We start from the raw sequence: 24,724 nt of genomic DNA on the forward strand, positions 1-24,724 counted from the left end.
TCTAAGAGATTATAGAACCGGATATAGTCAGTCCCTATAATACAGTCTTCAATCAATCGGTTCATAACCCCTACTGGGAGAAAATCGTGATATGGGCCCCATTCCACCTTGACCAATGCTAGGGGATATTTTTCCTTATCGCCGTGTATGCAACAAATAGTGACCCATTGGTTGGAGGCCAGGTCTGTGAGGTCCACTAAATCTTTCCGAATTACGGACTGACTACAGCCCGAATCGATTAGGGCAGGGATGGGATACCCGTTTATCTTGATGACCTGTTTAAACTTCGAGTTTCCCTTCCCTGTACATAATACTCTACGACGGGTAACCCCGATTTCCATGGGTTCGACTCCATCTGACTTCCTGGGACATACCCTTGCTATGTGACCCCACTCTCCACAACTAAAACATTGGGGTAATTGCGTTGGATGACTCTCCCCCTGTTTGTGGGGCCCAGATTCTTCCGGTGGATATCTTAGGTTTGGTTTTGGTGGGGTTGGTGTGGGTTTTAGGACTTGTCTGGGCTGTAGAAGTTTGACATCCGTAGACCGGTGGTAAGCAAAGGCCAGATCTATTGCGAGCTCTGTATCTACCTTCGGGTGTTGTCTTATCCAATTCTTGGTGCTATGTGGTAAGGAATCCAAATACTGTTCCAGAATAATTGTTTTTATCACATCTTCTCTGGTTGTCCCTATAGGCCCCAACCATTTCAAGGCTAAGTCTTTAACCCGAAAGTAGAAAGTGCGAGGATCCTCATTCTGGCCCCATTTCACTTTTCGGAACTTCAATCGATAGTATTCTATGTCATGACCAACTCGTTCCAGAATACTCTGCTTTATGTCCTTGTATGGAGTGGTACCGCCCGGATTGGCAGCTTGGTAGGCCGTTTGCAGAATTCCGGTGAGTAATGGCGCAATGTATTGTCCCCATCAGTCCTCCGGCCACTGGGCGGAGGAGGCCACCCGTTCAAAGTTCGTAAAAAAGGAATCCGGGTCTTCGCCTTCCTGGAATTTTTGTAAAACAGAGCTCGGGACATTGGGGTGTACTTTGCTGGCTGCTATGGTGTCCGTTAATTTTTGCAGCGCAGTCTCATGTACAAGCTGGTTGTTGGCCAAGATCGTAGCTTGGCTTTTTAGGGCGGATTGTAAGGCTTCTCTGTCTTCTATGGCCTCCCGTTGATGTGCCTCCCACACTAGTTGTAAGTGGCGCTGGCCCTCCGCTAGCTGTTTAATCATGTCCTCGAGGGTTGGTTTTTCGCCCATGGTGTATACCGCCTAGTAGCCTCCGGGATCTTAAATCCCACTTCTGACACCACTGTGGTAGGCTGTGGCGGTACAAAGAGACAAATAAAAAGGGCGGAGTCTGATATGTATATTTTTAGAAAGAAAAAACAAACTTTTATTTATTTCTATTTTTAGAGAGCATCCAATGTCCGTTATGTTCTTTGTAGCTTTGTGGGATTTCTTGTCTTGTCTCTATTAATCGTCTTGTTCTTTTCCTTTTCTTTTCCCCCTTCTCTAGGTTCGGCGGACGTCGGGTTGTGGTGCCTCCCGAGTGTTACCGGAAAAGAAAACAACAAACAAAGAAAACGAAGGTGAGTCCTTTTGGGGTAGTCTGGTGGGGTTTCTTTCTTAGAGATACATGTGGGGAGGGACTTTAGAGGGGGGAGGGAGGAGGATATCCCACTGTGCAGGTGATGGGTCCTGAATATGGTGCCACGGTCCGTCTCTTTTCTCTCTCTCTCTTTCTAGTGCCAAGCAAACAGAGAGTTCAGTACTCTCTCCCCAGTGGTTCAGTGCTGTACCACCTCCCCTCTCCCACCTCCCCTGTTCCCTTCCCCTGTGCCCGTGTCACTCTTGGGTTCCCTAGTCCCTAGGAGGGACCGTACCTTAGAGAGCCACGACCCTCCTGGGTCGTGGCGGGTTCCTAGCGTCCTCGGCTCCTACGGCAGTTGGAATCGGCTCCGGTTTCCTCTGCTCCTCGGGAGGGTCCGTGGTCTTTCTCCACCATCGTCCCCGCGTCTCCGGCTCCGTACGTCTTCCTCTCTTCCGTCGTGTTCTTTTCTTCCGGGGTGTTCTCCTCCTCCGTGGCGTAGTCCTTCCTCTCTTGTAGCTGCCATCTCAGGAAGTCGTCGTCTACGATGCTTGGCAGCGTTCCCATGTTACTATGGGAACACGGAAGCGCATCGAGGGAGCCGGTCGAATGGTGTCGGTGCAAGGAGGGAGAGGACGCGGTCACGGAGACCCATCTACAATTAGAGAGCGGACCTTCGGCCTCCTGAAGGCCAGGTTCCGGTGCCTACATATGACAGGTGGTTCCCTATTCTACTCACCAAAGAAGGTGTGCCAGATCATCGTGGCCTGCTGTATGCTTCACAACTTGGCTTTGCGACGACAGGTGCCTTTTCTGCAGGAGGATGGTCCAGATGGAGGTTTTGTGGCAGCTGTGGAGCCTGTGGACAGTGAAGACGAGGAAGCAGAAGAAGAGGACATCGACAACAGGAACACTGTGATCCTGCAATACTTCCAGTGAGACACAGGTAAGAAGACAAACCTGCCTGCTACATCTAATTTAAATCTACTACCTCTCTACTGTCTGTCATTTTCACCCAGTGTATGGTCACTGAGTTGTCACTTTCCCTTACGATTTCACAGATGTGGGTCCCACTGTGTGACATCTGCTTTGTTTCCTCATGGACTAGAGCTGTGTGACATAGGTATGTTGACATTACATTTGAAAGAGCATTTTGGCACTGTAATTGCTAATACACTATTTCGAAATCACAGACAGACTCCAGATTTTTTTGTGCTTTAAGGGTGTTTATTAAAATGCTCAATATTGGAGGGGGTTGTGAAAGGGTGAGGGGTGATGGTGGAGGAATGTCCATGGCAGAGTCCAGTCTATTAGTCTCACAGGTGCGTTGTCCAAAGGGGCATAGGAAGTGGAGCTGGGGCAGTTTAAGTATGGACAGGGTGACAAAGTGGGACAAAAGGATGACAATCAGGGTGGTCTAATTTCTTGGCGGGGTCTTGGCATCGTTCTCTGTCTTTGTCCTGGATCTCAGGGACCGTTTGCGGGGTGGTTCTCCCTCTGCAGGGGGTGGGGTGCTGGTGTGGTGGTTCTGTGGCGGTGCCTCCTGTCCACTAGCACCAGCGGAGGCGGTGGGCAGTTCATCGTCCAGGCTAGTGTCAGGGGCCCCTTGTTGTGCCACAGTGTCCCTCCTGGTGTTGACGAGTTCCTTCAGCACCCCTACAATGGTGCCCAGGGTGCAATTGATGGATATGAGTTCCTCCCTGAAGCCCAAATACTGTTCCTCCTGTAGCCGCTGGGTCTCCTGAAACTTGGCCAGTACCGTTGCCATCATCTCCTGGGAATGGTGGTAGGCTCCCAGTTCCCCTGTGTTCCTGGGCCTCTGTCCCCTGAACCGTGTGCCCACTGCCACTGCCCCCAGGTCCCTATTGTTGTTGGGGTGGTGGGTTAGCCTGGATTCCCTTTAGTGATGGACACACTGCTGATTGACGTGTCCTGGGGACAGAGGGATGGGCCCACTGGGTGGGTGCTGTGCTGGTGTTTCCAGAGGGGGGAAGCTCTGTAGTGGCCTGTGCCAGTGTGAGGGGAACCGACTGTTCCGAGGTCCCAGATGGGCCGGGCTGGTCGTCTAGATCCAGTTGGACAGAGATGCTGTCATCACTGTGGGCCTCTTCTGTGGGTGGAGTGGACATGTCTGGACCCTCCTGTCCGGTGACGTTGGGTAGGGGTACTGCAGGGGGGTAAAAGCACGATTATTGCATCTGTGTGTGCCATGGTGTGCAATGGGTGGGTGACCGTGTACCCCAGTGCTTGCATTCCTGTGTAGGACCTTGTGTGCTGATGGGTTAGGGGGGTGTATGGGTATGTGCAGTGGCCATGCTTTGGTGATGGGTGTCCATGCTTTGGTGTTGTATGCAGGGCTTGGTGTTGGGATGGGTGGTTGGTGATATTGGGACATGTGTGAGGAGTAGGAGTGATGGGGGTGAGGGTGGGGTTATTTGATGGCATCCAGGTAGGGTGGGGGATATAGTAGTAAAGATTTGACTTACCAGAGTCCATTCCTCCAGCTACTCCTGCGAGGCCCTCAGGATGCAGAATAGCCAAGACCTGCTCCTCCCATGTTGTTAGTTGTGGGGGAGGAGGTGGGGTCCGCTCCCAGTCCTCTGTACCGCGATTTGGTGTCTTGAGACCACGGAAGGCACCTTCCCCCGTAGGTTGTTCCACCTCTTCCTGATGTCATCCCTATTTCTTAGGGTGCTGTCCCACTGCGTTGACCCTGCCAATGATTCTTCGCCATAGCTCCATCTTCCTAGCTATGAAGGTGTGCTGCACCTGTGATCCGAATAGCTGTGGCTCTACCCGGATGATTTCCTCCACCATGACCCTGAGCTCCTCCTCAGAGAACCTGGGGTGTCTTTGCCGTGCCATGGGGTGGTGTGGGTGATGTGTGGGGTGGTGTGTGTTGTGATGTGTGGGGTGATATTTAGTGGTGTGTTGTGTGAGGTGCTTGGATGTTATGTGGGTGATGGTGTTGAGTGCCTGTGGATGCTCGTTTGTAGATGGTGGTGTCTCTCTGTTGCCTTCAGTCGCAATTGTGGTCGTAGGGGTTTGTGGGTGATGTGGGTGTGTGTTTTATATTGTATTGGGTGTGTGGGAGTGGTGTGTGCATGTGTATCAGGTGTGTGTATTTTGAATTGCCCAATGTGGATGTGTTTTGTAGAAGTGTGTGTATTCTGAGCGCGGTGCTGTGCACTGCCAATGGAATACAGTGGTTGAAAGACCGCCGCGTGGATTCATGGGTCGTGATATTGTGGGCATATTCCTGTTGGCGTGAGTGTGGAGGTTTTGTTATCTCCAGTTTATCACTGACCTTTGGTGTGGCGGACTTGTGTGGGTGTCTGGATTTTGGCAGATTCCGGCGTTTGGGTCATAATAAACGTGGCGGAATTCCACGGCGGCGGTGGTGTGTTGGCGGTCTTCTGCACGGTGGTAAGCGGCTTTTACCGACAATGTTGTAATGACCCCCACAATCTTTTATGTAGAGATGTCTAATTCTTTTGGGACAAGTTTGCACTTTATAAAACCCTCTACATAAAAATAAACAAAGAATTATATAAAAGATATGGATTGAATTAATTGCTGCCTCATCCGCAACACTGCAAGACACCAAGAGGGGCACTAGACCATTTACTCACATTGGACAATACTAAGGAGGTCCATCGACCAGGTTCTCACATGTTATGACACCAAGGGGTGGGGTACACATTGCTGACATTTCTAGTTCCTCTCCATGGCCTCTAAACATAAATCCTCCGTTTGAGTCTCCTCATTAACCTCCTCCAATTTTTCCAATGATCGCCACAGAGTTTATCTTTTTGGAACAAGGCCCAAGGAGAGATAAGACTGTTGCTTTGTCTTTCCCTATTCAGGCAAACAGACTTATTTATGTGTTTTTTGCTAATATGCGGGCATAGCTTGAATGGAGATTTGAGCACTTTAGATAAGTAAACAACAATACTTAATGTACAATATAATAAAGTTTACAGTGTTCAAACATCTAGGATTGCAGTTGGTACTTTCAGCAGATGTTCATTTTTTTATTACAGATCAACATGTTAATCGAAATTCACTGTACAGAAGTAGAAAGAATACAAGTGTTGCCCACATGTGATATAGTCACTACTCTTAGATGCCTTTTATTCACAGGTTGTCCAGCAAACTGTCCTGCAATGTCTGTACAAATGGTCGCAGCTCATGTCCTGCATGAAACCATAAACCTAATGCACACATACTTCGGGGACTGCAAACTTCTAAGGCCAGTGGCATCTGACTTCCAAACAACACCCGAAACTCCACTTGTCCTCTCCCGGGCAGTATTGTTGATGAAAGAAAGAAACTGAACATAACATCCCAGATAAACTCTGAATTTTACTATCACAAATGTCCTCAAAACTGTAGATACGAGCCCTGGAAGTCCTTACAGAACAAATGTCACATAGAGTAAATAGGCAGAGCAAGATCTAATCATGAGGTGGTCAAAATAGTCCTTATACCACATTAGGCTGGGAACAGGGGAAGACATATGGCTGTTGCTTTGTGTAACATTTGTATTCTGCCAAAGTTTGATGCTATCTTGAGTTTGCACATTGTCAGCTCTAGGGGGAAGGGAAAAGTTGTACAGGAGCCTTTTCTTGACTAATCCTGCAACACTTACAATGACTGACACTATTTCTGTTCCACATTTTGCTCAGGTATTTCATCTCCTTATCTCTGTGAGCAGGTGTGGGTGTTTTTGACGTAGCAACTGATGACTGCTTCAAATGAAAGACTTCACAATCAGTACATTTTAAACCCACGTGGCCTTTTTTATGCCTCATCAGGCAGGAAATGCTCCTTCATGTTTATCATATTCAAATAGCATCTCCACAGTGTATAATTTCTGATCAAGCGTTAGCTACTCCTTTGTAATGAATGTCTTGTCACACTGACGAGAGATATAGTTTCTCCCTGGAATGCTTGTTGACACATTAGGTTCCTCCTGTGAAAAAACACTTTACAAGAAAAAGTATTTTCTGCCAATATGGACTATCTGATCAGCTCCTGGTCACATTTGTTGATTCTATTAATTCACAGTGTGGATTTTCAGATGCTGCACGAATAGTCCCTTTGTAATGATGGCTTGTCAAATTCAGTATATTCCTATGGAGGCCTCTAAAAATCATAGAAATGCTATTAGACCTGCAGGTCTGTTGACTTAAATAATCTACTCTACCTAATTGTAATGCTCTTGATCCATAAACTGTTTTCAAATTATGTGGCAAGTATTTTAATTCACTGAGCCGCCGTTTTCTTTATTGTCACATTTGAGAGCACCTTCAAATACGTGAGTTAAGCATACTTGCTGTATAAAAAACTATTTTTTGGATTAATTTTACTCCATATAGCCCCATATACACACGACCCCAACTTACCAATTTGTTCATTAACAATGTTGTCTTCATGGCAGGGACAAGAATGTTTCTCAAATCATACTAAAAAACCTTCACTTTTGCTAAATACATAACTAAAGCATGAAGTGGTAGCACGCTGCCTTTTGAAGTCAGTAGATTTCACACTGACATGCGGTTTTACTGATAAAACTATAGAGTGTATTTGGAACTTGAGTTTCTGCAAATATTTGTCATTTGCACATCACCAAGTAGATTGTTATGCGTTATTTTTCTCTTATTTAAATCTTTGTTTGCATCACACTTCTGAATTTAAAAAAAAATTGATTTAATAATTCCTGACATTTCTAATATTTGTACTATTCATTTGTAAGCTATTTAAATGTTGTTAGAAAGAAACTAACATCGTACAGCCTTTTCTTTCACAACGATTGTTCGACAGCTCACATAACAAAAAAACTCTAGCTGTAGCAAGAGAAACAAAAGTAAACACCATTTTCCAAGATAAGCAACAATTATTAAAACGGCAAACTGACAGTTGGCATCTGACCTTGAACAGTCAATGTGTCAAGATAAAAACAAGATTTAAAGGCATCTTTATAGCTCATTCATTTTCTGAATGAACAGAACACCAGTTCCTTTACAGCTTAAGTTCACTCGCCAGAACAGACTAGCAGGTCCTAAAAATAGCGCTAATTGATAAAATCTGACAGAGCCCGACCAATTAAAGTCTGACTGGCCATAGCGAGTGGGTGAATAGATTTTGCAAGGCCTGCTCTGGTGTCACCACTGTGTGGAGAACTGGTGTCCCACTAGTAATGACTTTCTGGTGATGTATTAGCTTTGTCTTGTAAAGGATGCCTTGACACACTGAGTGCAGTGATATGCATTCTTAATCGTCATTACTTTCTCCTCTGTATTGACTTACTGTTCTTGTATCATCTGGGCTCTGCTACTAAATGAACTGTCACATTCAGTGCATTTATACAGCTTGCCCCCAGGGTAGATTTGTTGATGCTGCTTTAGGTTGGTCTTCATTCAGAACACTTTATTACACTGTGTACATTGATATGGCTGCTCTCCTATGTGAACTTTCAGGTGGTGTATTACATTTTGCTTTTTAATAAATGCTTTGTCACAGTCTGTGCATTTATACAGTTTCTCCCCAGTGCAGACACTCTGTTGTTGCATTAATAGTGACTTTCTAATAAGTGCCTTCTTAAATTCAGTGCAGTTTAATGTGCTCTCCCAGTGTGGATTTTCCGATGGTGTGTTAAAGTTTGTTTTGCAATAAATGTTTTGTCACATTCTGTACATACATGTTTTTTCCCCAGTGTGGACTATCTGATGTACTATTAACCTATGCCTTGTAATAAATGTCTTGTCACATTCTGTACATTCATACGGTTTCTCTCCTGTGTGGACTCTCTGATGTACTATTAACCTTTGCCTTGTAATAAATGCCTTGTCACATTCTGTACATTCATACGGTTTCTCCCCTGTGTGGACTCTCTGATGTACTATTAACCTTTGCCTTGTAATAAATGCCTTGTCACATTCAGTACATTCATACGGTTTCTCTCCTGTGTGAACTTTCACGTGGTGCATTAATGTTTGCTTTGCAGTAAATCCCTTGTCACACTCAGTGCATTTATAAGGTTTCTCCCCAGTGTGTATTTTCAGATGTTGCGTTAGGTGTACATGGGTAATAAATGCCTTGTCGCACTCAGTGCATTCATATGGTTTCTCCCCGGTGTGGACATTCTGATGTCGCACTAGGTGTGACTTTCTAATAAATGCCTTCTCACATTCTGTACATTCATGGGGTTTCTCTCCTATGTGAACTTTCTGATGTTGGATTAGATGGGAATTTCTTGTAAATGCTTTGTCACATTCATTGCAGTTGAATAGTCTCTCTCCATTGTGGACTTTTTGATGTTGCTTCAGCTCTCCATTTGTTATAAATGCCTTGTCACATTCAGCACATCGATATGGTTTCTCTCCGGTGTGGACTTTCTGATGTTGCATTAGGTGTGCATTAGCAATATATGCCTTGTCGCATTCAGTACATTTATAGGGTTTCTCACCAGCGTGGATTTTTTGATGCTGTTTTAGAATCTTCTGCGTTCTGAACACTTTTTTACATCCTGTACATTCATAGGGTTTCTCTCCGGAGTGCACTTTCTGATGTTGCATTAGATATGCCTTTCTACAAAATGCCTTGTCACATTCAGTACAAATGAATGGTCTCTCCCCAGTGTGGACTTTTTGATGTTGCCTCAGCTCTCCATTTGTAATAAATGCCTTGTCACATTCTGTACAAATGAATGGTCTCTCGCCAGTATGGACTTTTTGATGTCGTTTTAGCTCTCCGTTTGTTATAAATGCTTTGGCACATTCTGTGCATTTATACGGTTTCTCCCCATTGTGGATTTGTTGATGCTGCGTTAGGTTTGTGTTGCTTTGGAACACTTTATTACATTCTGAATATTCATACGGGTTCTCCCCAGTGTGGACTTTCCTATGTAGCTTTAGATTCTTCTTCCATCTGAACACTTCATTACATTGAGTACATCTGTAGGGTTTCTCTCTTGTGTGGACTTTCTGATGTTTTATTAGATGCGACTTTCTAATAAATGCCTTGTCACATTCATTGCAGTTGAATGGTCTCTCTCCACTGTGGACTTTTTGATGTCGCTTCAGATCTCCATTTTTAATAAATGCCTTGTCACATTCAGTACATTCATACGGGTTCTCTTGTGTGTGAACTTTCAGGTGGTGTATTAATTTTTGCTTTTCAATCAATACTTTGTCCAATTCTGTACATTTATGCAGTTTCTCCCCAGTGTTGGTTTGTTGATGCTGCTTTAGGTTTGTCTTGCTTTGGAACAGCTTCTCCCCAGTGTGGACTTTCCTATGTAGATTTAGATTCTTCTTCCATGTGAACACTTCATTAGATTCTGAACACTGATACGGTTTCTCCCCAGTGTAGACTTTCTGATGTTGCGTCAGCTCTTCATTTGTTATCTGTGCTTTGTCACACACTGTACACTGATATGGTTTCTCCCCAGTGTTGATTTTCTGATCTCGTTTTAGCTCTCTATTTGTTTTAAATGCTTTAACGCATTCATTGCCTTTATACGGTTTCTCCCCAGTGTGGACTTTCTGATGTTGCATTAGTTGTCCACTAGTAATAAATGCCTTGTTGCATTCGGTACACTCATAAGGTTTCTCCCCAGTGTGGACTTTCTGATGTTGCATTAGTTGTCCACTAGTAATAAATGCCTTGTTGCATTCGGTACACTCATAAGGTTTCTCCCCAGTGTGTACTTTCCGATGTTGCGTTAGGTGTCCATTGGTAATAAATGTTTTGTCGCAATCGGTACATTCATAGGGTTTCTCTCCGGTGTGAATCTTTTGATGCTGCTTTAGATTAGTCTCCCATCCGAACACTTTAGTACATTCTGTACTTTGATATGGTTTCTCCTCTATGTGGACACTCTGATGCTGCATTAGGTCATTCATTGCAAATAACACCTTTCCACAGTCAGTCCATCTATATGTTTTTTTTCTCCAGTATGAAGTTTCTGATGTCGCACTTGCTCTTTCTCTGTCTAATAAATGTGTTGCCACATTCTAAATATTCACACGGTTTCTCTCCTGTGTGTTCTTTCTGATACCAGGTTAGCTCTTCCTTCGTAATGAGCACCTCATCAGCCTTGCTTCAGTATGTCCGTGTGTTATATCATCTGATGCCTAAGAGCCAAGTACAGGCCTCATTGGGCAGGTTGGGTTTTCTACTGTAGAAGACGACTTTGGCGAGGCATTAGCCTTCAAGGGAATAGATTTCAAGGTATATCGAGGTATACTGTATTTACATCACTTCCTACACGAGTGATGTTTAATGCCTTTACCTTTTTCATTTCTCACTGCATTTATTTCACCTGTTAGATTAAGAAAAAGATAGATTGAATAAGCTGAAATGCACAGTGCATCACAAAAATCTACTGGCATTCAATGAGACATTTAATTATCCCTGTAGACAAATGCGCTGAAGAAGTTCTAGGTTACACTTTCAATATAAAGATGCAGTAGGCAGAGTAAGGGCATACGATCCTTCCGTGATCCCCTTCTATCGAGGAGTGTTGACTCAAGGAGTAACCAAGACACCAGAGAAGGTTCCTTGTTCAGTGAGTGAGACCCTCTCCCCACAACACAATACAATGTTAAATCCATAGCGACAAGACGCCTCCCTTCTTATCCAGGGAATGCTTCCTATTATCACAAAACCTAGCAAATAATACAAGATGGAGCTTTGTCCAATGAATGGACCAAGCAACACACAGCATCACAATAACGTCGGGAAACAAAAGCAACTGCTGCAAGAGAGTCCTTTATACTATCAGAGAGCCTGAGACAGGACCATGATAGGTAATCTGAGTATGTTCCACATAGTGTTACTCCAGAGATCTGAGGCTCTGGCCATAGGTTTACAACCATTTTAAACACACGTTGGTAAAGTCAGTAAGTCTCACCTTTTAGATGTATAAGCGTTCCCAATGCTGCACATCAGAAAAAAACAAAACGGCGCCATGATGTGGCTACTGTTGCATCATTCTGCAGGCATACAGACATTTCTCCACAAATGTGCACACCTACAGATTGACACATGCACCATTTTCCGATTTTGGTCTGGTGTTAACCAAGATCTTTTATTTTACAGAAATTACATGTATAATATACTTACTTAAAGGGGTTTTCATCTCTACATCCATTGGTCAGTCATTGTGCCATTCACATTTTGTTTCCGCCCACTACAGAATACTGCACAAGGCAGTGGGTCTGCCTACTTCAGCCACTGGCAAACTTCAGTTTGAGTGATTTCATTTTACTCTTTCACATGGAGGTAGCTCCCTTCAGTGCCAGTATTTTTGTTGTACTTAATAATTACGTTACGGTTGCCTGTGTGTTTAGAGCCTCATGTGATAGCAGGACTCTTTCTACCAGCTCGTCAAAGGACACATTCCAGCTTTATCAGTTCCTGCCTCCTGATAATGATGTTGTAAACTCCTTTTGGAGCTGCCTTTGTTTTCGGATTGCTGCTATATCAGAGTATACCAGATGGTGCCCATTTGAATCTATTCTTTATAATATCATTCACTTTTTAAAATGCACATAATGAAATACATTTGTACCTGCACTCCTGTATGTATTTTAATTGAGGTCTACAGCTATGGTTATAAACCAACTTTGTCTGCATGTCCTGCTTGTATGTATTTCTAGTTTGCTTTCAGTGATTTTGTGTGTTGTGCTTATACAGAAATTTAAATATTATATTACTAATTGAATCTGCGCTGCTTTGTGTCAATTTACCCATCTACATGTTCGTCTATATGGATCTACCAGTCTACAAACCTATCTACTGTACCTCTTCCTACCTGTCTGCTCATCTATTTATGCAAGGTCTATCCTCGCAAATCAATCTATCCATCTATCTGCAGGATCATCTCTATTAATCTGTCCAACCTGTCCGCCTGTCTTTGCAAGCTGCTCTATCTATTTTGCAAGCCTCTCCATATAGCTATCTTTTCAATCTTCTCTCTCTCGGTGTAATATAGATTTACAAAAAATATTACAAAAAAATATTAAAAAAGGGAAGAAAGAGGCTAGCAGCCAACAACAGACCAATTGGCTTTTTAAGGTTGAGTGTTAGTTTCACCTTTTGATTATCCTAAGTTTATGTGTAAAGCATAGTTCATTAGAGAGGCTTTCAGTCAGACGTCAGCCATAAGTCTGTTGTGTCATTCAGATTTTAGTATTTTTTCATTTACTCAGTGTGCTTTTAATTGATGAGGACTCATCTGCTTCCCCAACAATAACATTTTGCAAAAACCATGACAGAACAAATCAAAAATTGCCAAAGTGAAAAGGCTGGTTGCCAGTGCCACATCTGTAGGCTTAGACTGCAGCATGTATTGTGCCATCCGCTAGAGTGACAACAAAACATGGCTTCAGGTCAGGACTGCAGCATTTATAGTGCCATCCACTAGGGGGCCCGAAACGTGGCCTCAGGCCTAGACTGCAGCATTTATAGTGCTATCCACAAGAGTGACAACGAAACGTGGACCTCAGGCCTGGACTGCAGCATTTATAGTGCCATCCACTAGAGTGACACGAAACGTGGCCTCAGGCCTAGACTGCAGCATTTATGGTGCCATCCACAAGAGTGACAACGAAACGTGGTTTCAGGCCTAGCCTGCAGCATTTATAGTGCCATTCACAAGAGTGACAACGAAACGTGGCTTCAGACCTGGACTGCACCATTTATAGAGAAATCCACTAGAGTGACAACGAAACATGGCTTCAGACCTGGACTGCGCCATTGATAGAGAAATCCACTAGAGTGACAACGAAACATGGCCTCCAGGCCTGGACTTCAGCATTTATAGTGAAATCCGCTACATTGACAAAAAAATGTGGCGTCACGGCTGGACTGCAGCATTTATATTGCCATCCACTAGAGTAACAGCAAAACATTGCCTCAAGTCTGCCTGTGTAACCTGGTAGGGAGGGACTATAGAAAAGAAAAAGGAAAAAAAAAAAAACACATATGGAGCCCCTCAACCAGAACAGAAATCCCAGGGAGTGAGGAAGGGGGTCATTTTTTAATAACTACATCTGGAGTTTGTTTTTGAAAAAGAAACAATATTATTTGTTTGGTGGATGACCGTCAAAACCAACAACAGCTGCAGAAGAAACTTTTTGTATAGTGAAGGGAACTGCTGTGATGTTGATTCCTTTTAACATACAGAGTTGACCCTGGTCAGCTGTCATCTCTATATAGCACAACTACTGTCAATGTACCACTGTGACAAAAGGTATTCTGTCCTCCATGGTCTATTATTAAACTTCTAATTATTTTAAGATATATTGAGATTTTATAACCAAACTCAAATAATAACTTTGCTTCAAACTTAGTTTTTCAGTGAATTTCTGGGATTCTTTAAAAATGTTTCTGAGGTTTGTGGAGTCTAGACAAGCATTTGCAAACTCTTGCAGGGTCCTGGCCCCTTGTCCAACCTTCCATGGGGTTCACAAAACTGCAGGAGGCCCTAAATCGGACCATGGCCTCTTGCTGCATGTTTGCGTGCCTCAGGAGTCATAATGAAATGTGCTATTTCTGCAGTGGGGTCTGCAAATTCCATAACAAAATATATCTTTTAAAAAGTTTGTTCTTTGAAGGGGAATCCTTTGGGCCCCCAACATGGCCTGGGGGTCAGCGTTTAATTACCCTCCATTAGTATGCCATTTCTTCTTTAGGGTCCAGCGCACAAGCACTCTCTCCTTGTTGTAATCTCTCTGTGGGCTTTTAACCACGGCCATGTCATGCTCATCAGTTTGGTTGGTTCGTGGGCTTGCCTTTTGGTTGCACCGACCAACTACTGAAAACATACGACGCTCCATGTTTTCAGCATGGTTTCTGGACTACTTTCTCTTTTTATTTCCTACACAGTGCGATCGCACTGGGTTTTACACAATGCAATCGTATTCATGTTAAACTGTATTTTTCTAACGTGCAATGTGCTGTTTTCCTGAAGGACACGAAGCAGTACTCATGAGACTCGACTTGCTCAAGGAGCCATTCTTGCTGAATGCAACAGTGTAATTCGTAACAGGTGCAAGGTTGCCTGGAGTAGCAGAAAACAACAGAGCCACTGACTGGAGCGTAAAGTGTAACTTTTCTTACCTGACATTCCAACCGATGAAGACGTCAATAGCATGGGCCAATCAACGACATGAGAACTGTGTTTTGTGGAAAATTCTAGTGAAGTGCGTGGAGAATTATTGGACAGAGATAACGATGCACCAATTATTATCCAATGAGGCATTAGGAGTAAATTAGGCAGTTTTGATTTAACCGCATGATCTGAGGAGAAATCAGACATTCCACTCAAAGCCATCTTTTGCCATTCTACTGAGGCATTTTGGGCCATCCCTTTGAGACTTTGCCGTTTATTCGTCCTGATGCTCTAAATCATCCTCTACTTATTCCTTTACCAGATACTTACTTCTCCTCCATATGAGGGAAGCTCTCGTTCCTTAGCTATGCCATACTGAGACTTTGCCCTGTCCTATCTTTGCTGATGATGAAAACGACTGATGTCCTGAGGACGAAGACTGATGCTGTTTGCTGATCTGTTTGATGGGTAACTATCTGATTCAAAATTGTAATTGTCTGTTTGCCTTTTCTTTCTAGGTACCAACTGCTCTTTTGATAGAGGCCATAGTTAGAGGTTTGCTAAAATGTTTTGCATGAAGCCCAACATGCTGATGCTAATTAGAGGTCAGTTAAGGTGTTCACAAATATCCTACGCAAATAGACTGAGTTCTTTCTTTGTTGAATCATGCACTAATGAGACTTTGCTAAGTTGCTTTTATTGATGACATGTTAATACTGAATGAATATTCTCTATGCATTGAATAAATGCGTTCTAATTTCAAATCTGAAGAATTACTAATGAGATGAATTGCTAATGAGATTAACAAAATTGACATTAGATTGTAACTAATAGGGAAATAAATATCCTAACACTTAACTAAATTGGTGTGGTTTTTCATGACGGAAAGATCATGGTGTGTTCAACTTACTGACTCTCATTAAAGGTCATTGATTAGCTTGATGATTAGTTATTGCTATTGTTATTGAGATATTGATCTATTGATTTGTGATGTCAAAAAGACATCTGGTACTAAGTCCCCGAACGTGGTCCAAAGGTTTATCGACCTAGGCGTGTCTCCTTGTAGTTTACTTATCAAGGCTCTGACGCGCTATCAGTTTCTGGTAGCAGAGGACGGTTTGGCCCTTTGGGGCCCCAGTACGAAAGTTCACGGTTGATAACAGTTTTGGTAGCAGTGCAGACGGTTTGGCCCTTGGGGGCCCCAGGATGAGGGACTACGGTTTGATACAGTTGACGGTTCAAAAGGTCTGGTAGAAATTGATGAATCGATGAGTGTGGTTTGAAAGTAAGCAAGGTGCATCAGAAAATTGGGTTTTGGGAAAATTGTTCTTTTTCAATGATGATAATTGGAGAAATGATGTGCCCCTAAGTCCCAAATGACTTTCCCGGAATCTCGGAGCTTGCTGAAGGGAGTTTGAGTATGTTCTTGGCATTAAAGTGAGAGTGTGGGTGAAGTAGGGTTTGCACTTGCACAGCTTACGCATACTGCAGGTGAATTTAGAAGTTTGTGAGGATTTTAGGCCAGATGATGATGTTTTAGTAAGAGTGTGCGTACTCCGCAGTATGAGAGTAGGGAAGTCGGCGAACTTCATGTGAGTGTGGCGCTTTGTGCTAAAAAATTGTACACGTGGTTGTCGATGAAGTACGGACCCTGCGTGGTCTAAGACTCCGGAGTATATTGATAAGTGTATGACACACTTGGTTTATGTTGTAATTTGCATGGTTTAATAGGTCGATGGTGAAATCGACAAGTCGAGTTTGAGTCAAAGTGAGTGAATGAAACTTCAGTGGAGAGTTGGTGTGTTCTAAAGTGCACTAGAACAACCCATTGACAAGTCAAGAGTAAAATTTGCGGGTCAAATTTTGCTTGCGAGTGTGGGATCTGAGAAGGAGTGAGTAGGGGCCGAGGGTAAGCGAAATCTCTGTAAAGTTCTGAAGCAATTGTGCTACCCTTTCCTGTAGTAAACCGGCAAATTTGAGTTGTTTTTTTTTGGTGCTCGCAATATATTGCATTAGTTTTTAGTGTTAATTTGAGAGTGGGAAGGCAAGCCGCAAGACTTTGTCAGCCGTAGAGTGTGTGAGTGTGACTTCATTGGAGCCGTGCTGGGATAGGTTGGTTAGTGAGAAGGGTCACGCATGGATTGGCAGCCGTCCGTGAGAGGCAATTGGTTGAGAAGGTAGGCGAAGAGAGTTCTGGGAATTAAAGTCACATCCTGATTCGATAGTGACTAAAGTAAAAGACTCAAAAATGAAAATTTTCAAGGCTTTAAAGAGTACTTTGAGGGGAGACATATATATTACCGCGAGTGTAGGAGAAGTTACACCGACGGAGGATACACCGGCTTATGCTGTAATAGAGGAAAAGGGTGTCGCGCCATGTCTTTGGCTAAAGCAGTGGTGCAAAGCGACAGAGAAAGAAGGGTGTTTGGCGTTTCCGGAGCACAGAACGTTCAATTTAAGGTTTTTGGAAAATTTGCAGAGGGTGCTAAATGAGGTAAAGCCACCTCAGAGGCCAGCACAGTTTGAGGCGTTAGCAATTTGGGACCTGACAATATGACAACAGCAACAGAAATTTGAGAGGAGAATGAGGAAAGCAGAAAAGACACTAGCGGAGGCTAGGTGTGATAGTGCACAGGGAGTTTAGAGGAGAGACGTGATAGAGGAGGTCAGGCTGTTTCCAGCAATAGCTCAAGAAGGTGAAGACAAAGGGGGAAAAGCTACTTGTAAGACTGACAAAAGTCCTCCTAAAGACAAGGAGGCTAGGAAGCCCTGGTCAGAGGTAGATGACTCAGACGATGATGAGTTTCTTAATCAGTTACTGAATGACCGACCACCGCCATATGCAATAGATGACAATAGACCAAGTATTAGTACATGTCCTGCAGGTTTGACCCAAGAAAAGGTGACAACGAATCCGGTACAGGTTAGTCCTCTCTCGACACCAGTTCCGGTGCAGAGTAGTTTTAGCGTGTCCACTGCCCAAAGTATGCAATCTCAGCTGCAACCACCGCAGGTTCAGCGACTTTACCCTGATGTCCCAATCTTAGAGACTACCACGAATCTGATGGTGCAGACAGAGCCGGCATACCAAAGACCAAAGTTGATTCAGACTGATCCCACTCCACCTTTACTGCCTCAGGTACAGCAACAAATGATTCCGAACTATACTTCGGTCACAGGACCGCAGGCAACCATGGAACCAGTAATGAACCAGAATATGGGAGTTAATACTCCACAGGTTTTGGGAAGCAGGCAGCCGCCAGCCGCCATATCTTTGCCCATTACAGTTGGTCCACCAGTACCATTGTATGCGCAGGCGAAACCTAGTGGGTGCGATCAAGGGATAATGAATCAAGAGATGACAGGAGGAGGGTTCGTAGGGAGCTCTCAAGGGATGACTCCAATGGAACCGACATTCGAAGGATCTAGGTCTTTGGTAGACTTCAGTCCGATTGGGGCTCCTCCAAAAGCAATGAGACAGACAGGTTTGAGGCTGTTAACTCCGCAAATCTCGAGTGCGAATATACCTCAGACACCTTTAGCGCAGGCTGGGAATATCTCATTACAAGGTTTAACAGCGCAACAGCTGAACGACTGGTTAGACAAGCTTAATACTCAACAGATGACTCCTGCAGCAGCAGGGAGAATGGAAGGAGATGAATACCTGAATTTTGTGAGGTTGGGCATGGAGGCAAATGAACTCGTTGAAGGGAGCATGGGAGTGAACAGGTTAGAGTCATACACGGAAGCAGAGTTGAGATATTTGTGTCCAAAGATAACTAAAGAAGTGAGCAGAGAGCACCAGAGGTTGGCAAATTTGGCAGAAAAATATGGAATAGACTTAGAAAATACCATCCATCTGAAGAGGAGTTACAGGTTAGACTTTGAGCCTAAGGACTTTGAGCACATGAGGTCTACTGGGATGAAGGCACACCTCTAGGAAATACTGCAGAGAGCACACATTTGTGGAGCCTTAGAAAAGTGTGAAGGCAGATGGGCGGCGTAAAGACACAAGAGGAAAAGTGACTGCTTAGAGCAGCCAACAAAGACGTTACCGGATGCCGATACGGTAAAGATGTTACCAATGAGAGAGACGAATAACTTTCCCAGACTGAGGGAGAAGCCAATAGAGTGGTATCAGCAGACGGACAGGTTTGTGAAGCTTGCGAAATGTCTCTGGGAAGACCTGAATACTCTCTTTGAGATAATAGTTCCAGCTGATCTGTGGCTTGAGTGCAAGAGGGGTGTGGATTGGCCGACCGAGGAACCAGCAAGGGACAGAATCACAGGAGCACCGTCTCCCGAGGTGATCAAGTATTACTATAATGTGATAGAGTTTTTGAAATTGAGAGTTTCGCAGAAGAATATTGATTGGCAAAAGATTGATCGGACGGCTCAGGAAGCCAAAGAGTCGATACATGCCTATTATGAGAGGTTGTTGAAGGCGTTTAAGCACTACAGTTGTACAGAGGTTGTTGAGGCGAAGGACATGAATCACCTTGTGTTTAGGTTTGTTGAAGGGTTGAGACCTGAGATTAGCCAGATGGTTAAGAGTCACTTGATTTGTTGGCAAGCAAAGCCGATTGACTAGGTGTTGCAGTATGCAAAGTACTGTAGTGACGAAATTGAGTTAAAGCAGAGGAAGTTGAAGGAGAAAGCGATGGTGATTCACTTTAAGGCAGCACAGTCAGGAATGCAGGGATGTTGTCTTCAGCAGATGGTGCAACAGCCGCAAGGAAACGGGATGTTTCAGGCACAAGTAAGAGGCAGAGGTCGAGGAGGTTTTGTGAACGAAGTCCAGATTTGAACACTGTAGTAGTTCAAAACAATGTACAGGGAATGAAGATGTTACCTTGTCATGCTTGCGGGGTCAGTGGACATTGGAAGCGGGAATGCCCGATTGTAGGAGGCTGGACTGGCTTGTAGTGGGTACCAGAGGTACTTAAACCTTCTGCCAGGTCCAGTTATCCCTTATTAGTGTAGAAGAGGTGTTTCTAGCAGCTTAGGCTGATAGAAGGTAGCTATGGCAAAGCAGCTTAGGCTGAACTAGGAGACATGTAAAGCTCCTACTATACCACTGGTGTCATATGCACAATATCATAAGAATACACAATACACAGGAGTACTAAAAATAAAGGTACTTTATTTTTATGACAATATGCCAAACGTATCTCAGTGAGTACCCTCAGTATGAGGATAAGTTATATACACAAGATATATGTACACAAACCAAAATTATGCAAGTAATACTAAAGGAAGTAATGCAAGCAATGTAAAGTTACAGTAGATTGCAAGAGGAGTACATAGGTATAGGGGCAACACAAACCATATACTCCAAAAGTGGAATGCGAACCACAAATGGACTCCAAACCTATGTGAGCTTGTAGAGGGTTGCTGGGACTGTAAGAAAACAGTGAGGGTTAGAAAAATAGCCCACCCCAAGACCCTGAAAGGTAGGTGTAAAGTGCACCTACTACCCCCAGAGAGCCCAGAAGTCGTGATAGGGGGATTCTGCAAGGAGAACAAACCCAGCAATGCAACAACAGTGGATTTCCAGACCTGAGTACCTGTAAGACAAGGGGACCAAGTCCAAGAGTCCTGATAGTGTCGAGAGTTGGCAGGAGCCCTGGAAATGTCAGCTGAGGGTGCAAGGAAGCTGCCACCAGGTGGAAGAAGCTTGGTGTTCTGCAAGAACGAAGAGGACTAGGAACTTCCCCTTTGGAGGATGGATGTCCCACGCCGTGAAGAAGCTTGCAGAGGTGTTCCCAAGCAGAAAGACCGCAAACAAGCCTTGCTAGCTGCAAGGGTCGCGGTTAGGGTTTGTGGATGCTGCTGTGGCCCAGGAGGGACCAGGATGTCGCCACTAGGATGAGGAAATAGAGGGGGCGCCCAGCAAGTCAGGGAGCCCTCACAGAAGCAGGCAGCACCCGCAGAAGTACCTGACCAGGCACTTAGAAGTAAAGTGAACCGGAGTCCACCCGAAGTCACAAAAGGGAGTCCCATGACACCGGAGGACAACTCAGAAGGTTGTGCACTACAGGTTAGAGTGTCGGGGACCCAGGCTTGGCTGTGCACGAAGGAAATCCTGGAAGAGTGCACAGGAGCCGGAGCAGCTGCAAATCACGTGGTACCAAGCAATGCAGTCTAGCGTGGGGAGGCAAGGACTTACCTCCACCAAACTTGGACTGAAGAGTCACTGGACTGTGGGAGTCACTTGGACAGAGTTGCTGAGTTCCAGGGACCACGCTTGTCCTACTGAGAGGGGACCCAGAGGATCGGTGATGCAGTCTTTTGTTGCCTGCGGTTGCAGGGGGAAGATTCCGTCGACCCACTGGAGATTTCTTCAGAGCTTCTGGTGCAGAGAGGAGGCAGGCTACCCCCCAGAGCATGCACCACCTGGAAACAGTTGAGAAAGCCGGCAGGATGAAGCAATACAAGGTTGCTAGTAGTCGTCTTGCTACTTTGTTGCGGTTTTGAAGGCGTCCTGAGCAGTCAGCGGTCGATCCTTTGGCAGAAGGTGAAGAGGGAGATGCAGAGGAACTCTGATGAGCTCTTGCATTTGTTATCTGGTGAGATCCCCAAAGCAGAGACCCTAAATAGCCAGAAAAGGAGGTCTGGCTACCTAGGAAGGAGGATTGGCCACCAAGAGAGGTAAGAGCCTATCAGAAGGAGCCTCTGACGTCACCTGCTGGCACTGGCCACTCAGAGCAGTCCAGTGTGCCACAAACACCTCTGTTTCCAAGATGGCAGAGGTCTGGGACACACTGGAGGAGCTCTGGGCACCTCCCCTGGGAGGTGCAGGTCAGGGGAGTAGTCACTCCCCTTTCCTTTGTCCAGTTTCGCACCAGAGCAGGGCTGGGAGATCCCTGAACCAGTGTAGACTGGCTTATGCAGAGATGGGCACAATCTGTGCCCATCAAAGCATTTCCAGAGGCTGAGGGAGGCTACTCCTCCCCAGCCTTCACACCTATTTCCAAAGGGAGAGGGTGTTACACCCTCTCTCAGAGGAAGTCCTTTGTTCTGCCTTCCTGGGCCAGGGCGGCCTGGACCCCAGGAGGGCAGAAACCTGTCTGAGGGGCTGGCAGCAGCAGCTACAGTGGAGACCCCAGAAAGGCAGTTTGGCAGTACCCGGGTTCTGTGCTAGAGACCCGGGGGATCATGGAATTGTCACCCCCAAAGCCAGAATGGCATTGGGGTGACAATTCCATGATCTTAGACATGTTACATGGCCATGTTCGGAGTTACCATTGTGACGCTGTACATAGGTAGTGACCTGTGTGCATTGCACGCGTGTAATGGTGTCCCCGCACTCACAAAGTCCGGGGAATTTGCCCTGAACGATGTGGGGGCACCTTGGCTAGTGCCAGGGTGCCCTCACACTAAGTAACTTTGCATCCAACCTTCATCAGGTGAAGGTTAGACATATAGGTGACTTATAAGTTACTTAAGTGCAGTGGTAAATGGCTGTGAAATAACGTGGACGTTATTTCACTCAGGCTGCACTGGCAGGCCTGTGTAAGAATTGTCAGAGCTCCCTATGGGTGGCAAAAGAAATGCTGCAGCCCATAGGGATCTCCTGGAACCACAATACCCTGGGTACCTCAGTACCATATACTAGGGAATTGTATGGGTGTACCAGTATGCCAATGTGAATTGGTAAATTTAGTCACTAGCCTGTTAGTGACAAATTTGGAAAGCAGAGACAGCATAACCATTGAGGTTCTGGTTAGCAGAGCCTCAGTGAGACAGTTAGGCATCACACAGGGAACACATACATATAGGCCACAATCTTATGAGCACTGGGGTCCTGACTAGCAGGGTCCCAGTGACACATAACAAACATACTGACAACATAGGGTTTTCACTATGAGCACCGGGCCCTGGCTAGCAGGATCCCAGTGAGACAGTGAAAACACCCTGACATATACTCACAAACAGGCCAAAAGTGAGGGTAACAAGGCTAGAAAGAGGCTACTTTCTCACACCGATGATGGTGCAGGAGGGTGTGGTTCAACAAATCAATGATGTCAGTGCATTTCAAAATGTGAAAGGACCGAGGCTGAGAGGTCCTAATCCAAATTTTCAGAATAATGTGAATCAGATGCAGGGTTTTCAACCCCGCAGCAGGTGCAGATGCCACGTATACAGCTGATGCAGATGCAACAAATGCAGCAGCAGGTTCCTATGGTACCTAGACAGCAAATGCAGGTGCCTTTAGCGCCAATAGAACAGCAACAGGTGATGCTTCCTCAACAGGTCACAGGTCAGAGAATGAGTCAAAATAACACAGTGCAACAGTTCCCATTGCATGGTGAGAATGGAATGAACGATGAATGGTTGGATGAGAGTTCAGATAGCGAACAGTGTAGGCTTGCAGCGTCCTTAGAGGTAGATCAGAAAGGGCCCTATGTTCAGTGGAAGGTAATGGGTCACAAGGTTTCGTTCTTGGTTGACACAGGAGCTACACGCTCTATGGTCAGAAGTGCAGAGGTTCCGAAACTGCCCCTTTCGGGACGTACAGTCAAGGTAGTAGGAGTGGCAAATCAACTCCTGACAAACCCTATCACAGATCCGGTTCAGGTTGAGCTTGGCACTTTCCAGGGATTGCACAGATTTGTGGTTTGTGATTCAAGTCCTGTGTCCCTACTGGGAAGAGACTTACTGTGCAAGACAAGGTGTTCAATCACCTGTTCAAATGAGGGGATCGAGGTTCAGACAAACAGTGATGATGAAGGGGAAGAGTAGCAGGTTTCAGAGCCTGAAACGGAGACTACAGACGAGGAATATCCTCTGATTAACTTCTTCTGTTACCTCATGGAATTGCCGTGGTGAAATGCAGTGCACACCTGAAGTCGCAAGATTTTGTTTCAATGGGAAACGAATATGCGGATCAAGTCGCAAGGTTCTGCGCATTGAACTGTATATCGTTTAAGGATCAGTGGGAATTGTTACCTGAAACAGAAAATGAGACATGCACAGGTTACGCATTAACGGTGATTGACACGTTAGAAGAGTTGAGACTGTTGCAGGGACGTGCCAGCAAAGATGAGAAGCGTTCTTGGATTAGGATGCAATCCATACAAAGGCCAGACGATTTATGGGTCTCAGACGAAGGGAAAATGGTCTTGCCGAACAGTCTTTTGTCACAATTTGCAAGGTTTTACCATGGTCAAGCACATATTGGGAGGGATGCCATGATCAGGTTGTTCAAGGTTGACTGGTTCAACCTGAAGTTCAGACAAGCTGCAGAAGTGATTTGTCATAGGTGTGTCATCTGCCAACAGATGAATGCGGGGAAAGGGACAGTGGTGAATTTGAGCCACATTGGGAGAGCTGGAGGTCCATTTAGCAGAATGCAATTGGATTTTATTGAGATGCCCGTGTGTGGAGGTTTGAGATATGTATTGGTGATTGTGTGTATCTTTAGTCACTGGATTGAAGCATAACATACATGCAGGAATGACAGCCTCACAGTAGCGAAGCTGCTGCTTAGAGAGTTGATACCATGTTTTGGGTTTCCGATCTCTTTAGAATCAGATAGGGGAAGTCACTTCAACAACAAGCTATTGTGTGCAGCATTGAACATTGAGCAGAAGTTGCATTGTAGTTACCGCCCTGAAGCATCAGGACTAGTGCAGCAGATGAATAGTACCCTGAAGTCGAGAATGGCAAAAATGTGTGCAGCCACGAATTTGAAATGGCCCGATGTGTTGCCTTTGGTGTTAATGTCAATGAGAAATACACCTAACAAGAAAACAGGGCTGTCCCCTCATGAGATTCTCATGGGCCGAGCTATGAGACTGCCCACATTGCCTGCAAATGCTCTTGTGAATATCACGGATTATATGGTGTTGGACTACTGCAAGGGTTTGGCTGATGTGGTCCGCTCTTTTTCTCACCAGGTGGAAGCTACCACCCTGCCACCGATAACTGATTTAGGACACAACCTAAAAGCTGGTGACTGGGTTGTCATCAAGAAACATGTAAGAAAGTCGTGTTTGGAGCCAT

At 44.9% G+C, this 24,724-nt stretch overlaps 1 protein-coding gene across 1 annotated transcript in view; it reads right to left on the reverse strand.

Annotated features, from left to right (window-relative positions):
- Nucleotides 1–5,603: 5,603 nt before the first annotated feature.
- LOC138295230 (zinc finger protein 850-like) overlaps nt 5,604–24,724 on the reverse strand; it is a 43,655-nt gene continuing 24,534 nt past the window's right edge. Inside the window, exon 2 of the mRNA XM_069233411.1 lies at nt 5,604–10,921. Within this exon, the coding sequence (XP_069089512.1) occupies nt 8,280–10,502 (2,223 nt within the window). The 5' untranslated portion in view covers nt 10,503–10,921 and the 3' untranslated portion in view covers nt 5,604–8,279. The remainder of the gene's footprint in view (nt 10,922–24,724) is intronic.

The sequence above is a fragment of the Pleurodeles waltl genome, chromosome 5 (assembly GCF_031143425.1).
Source record: "Pleurodeles waltl isolate 20211129_DDA chromosome 5, aPleWal1.hap1.20221129, whole genome shotgun sequence".
In the NCBI taxonomy this organism is placed as follows: Eukaryota; Metazoa; Chordata; class Amphibia; order Caudata; family Salamandridae; genus Pleurodeles; species Pleurodeles waltl.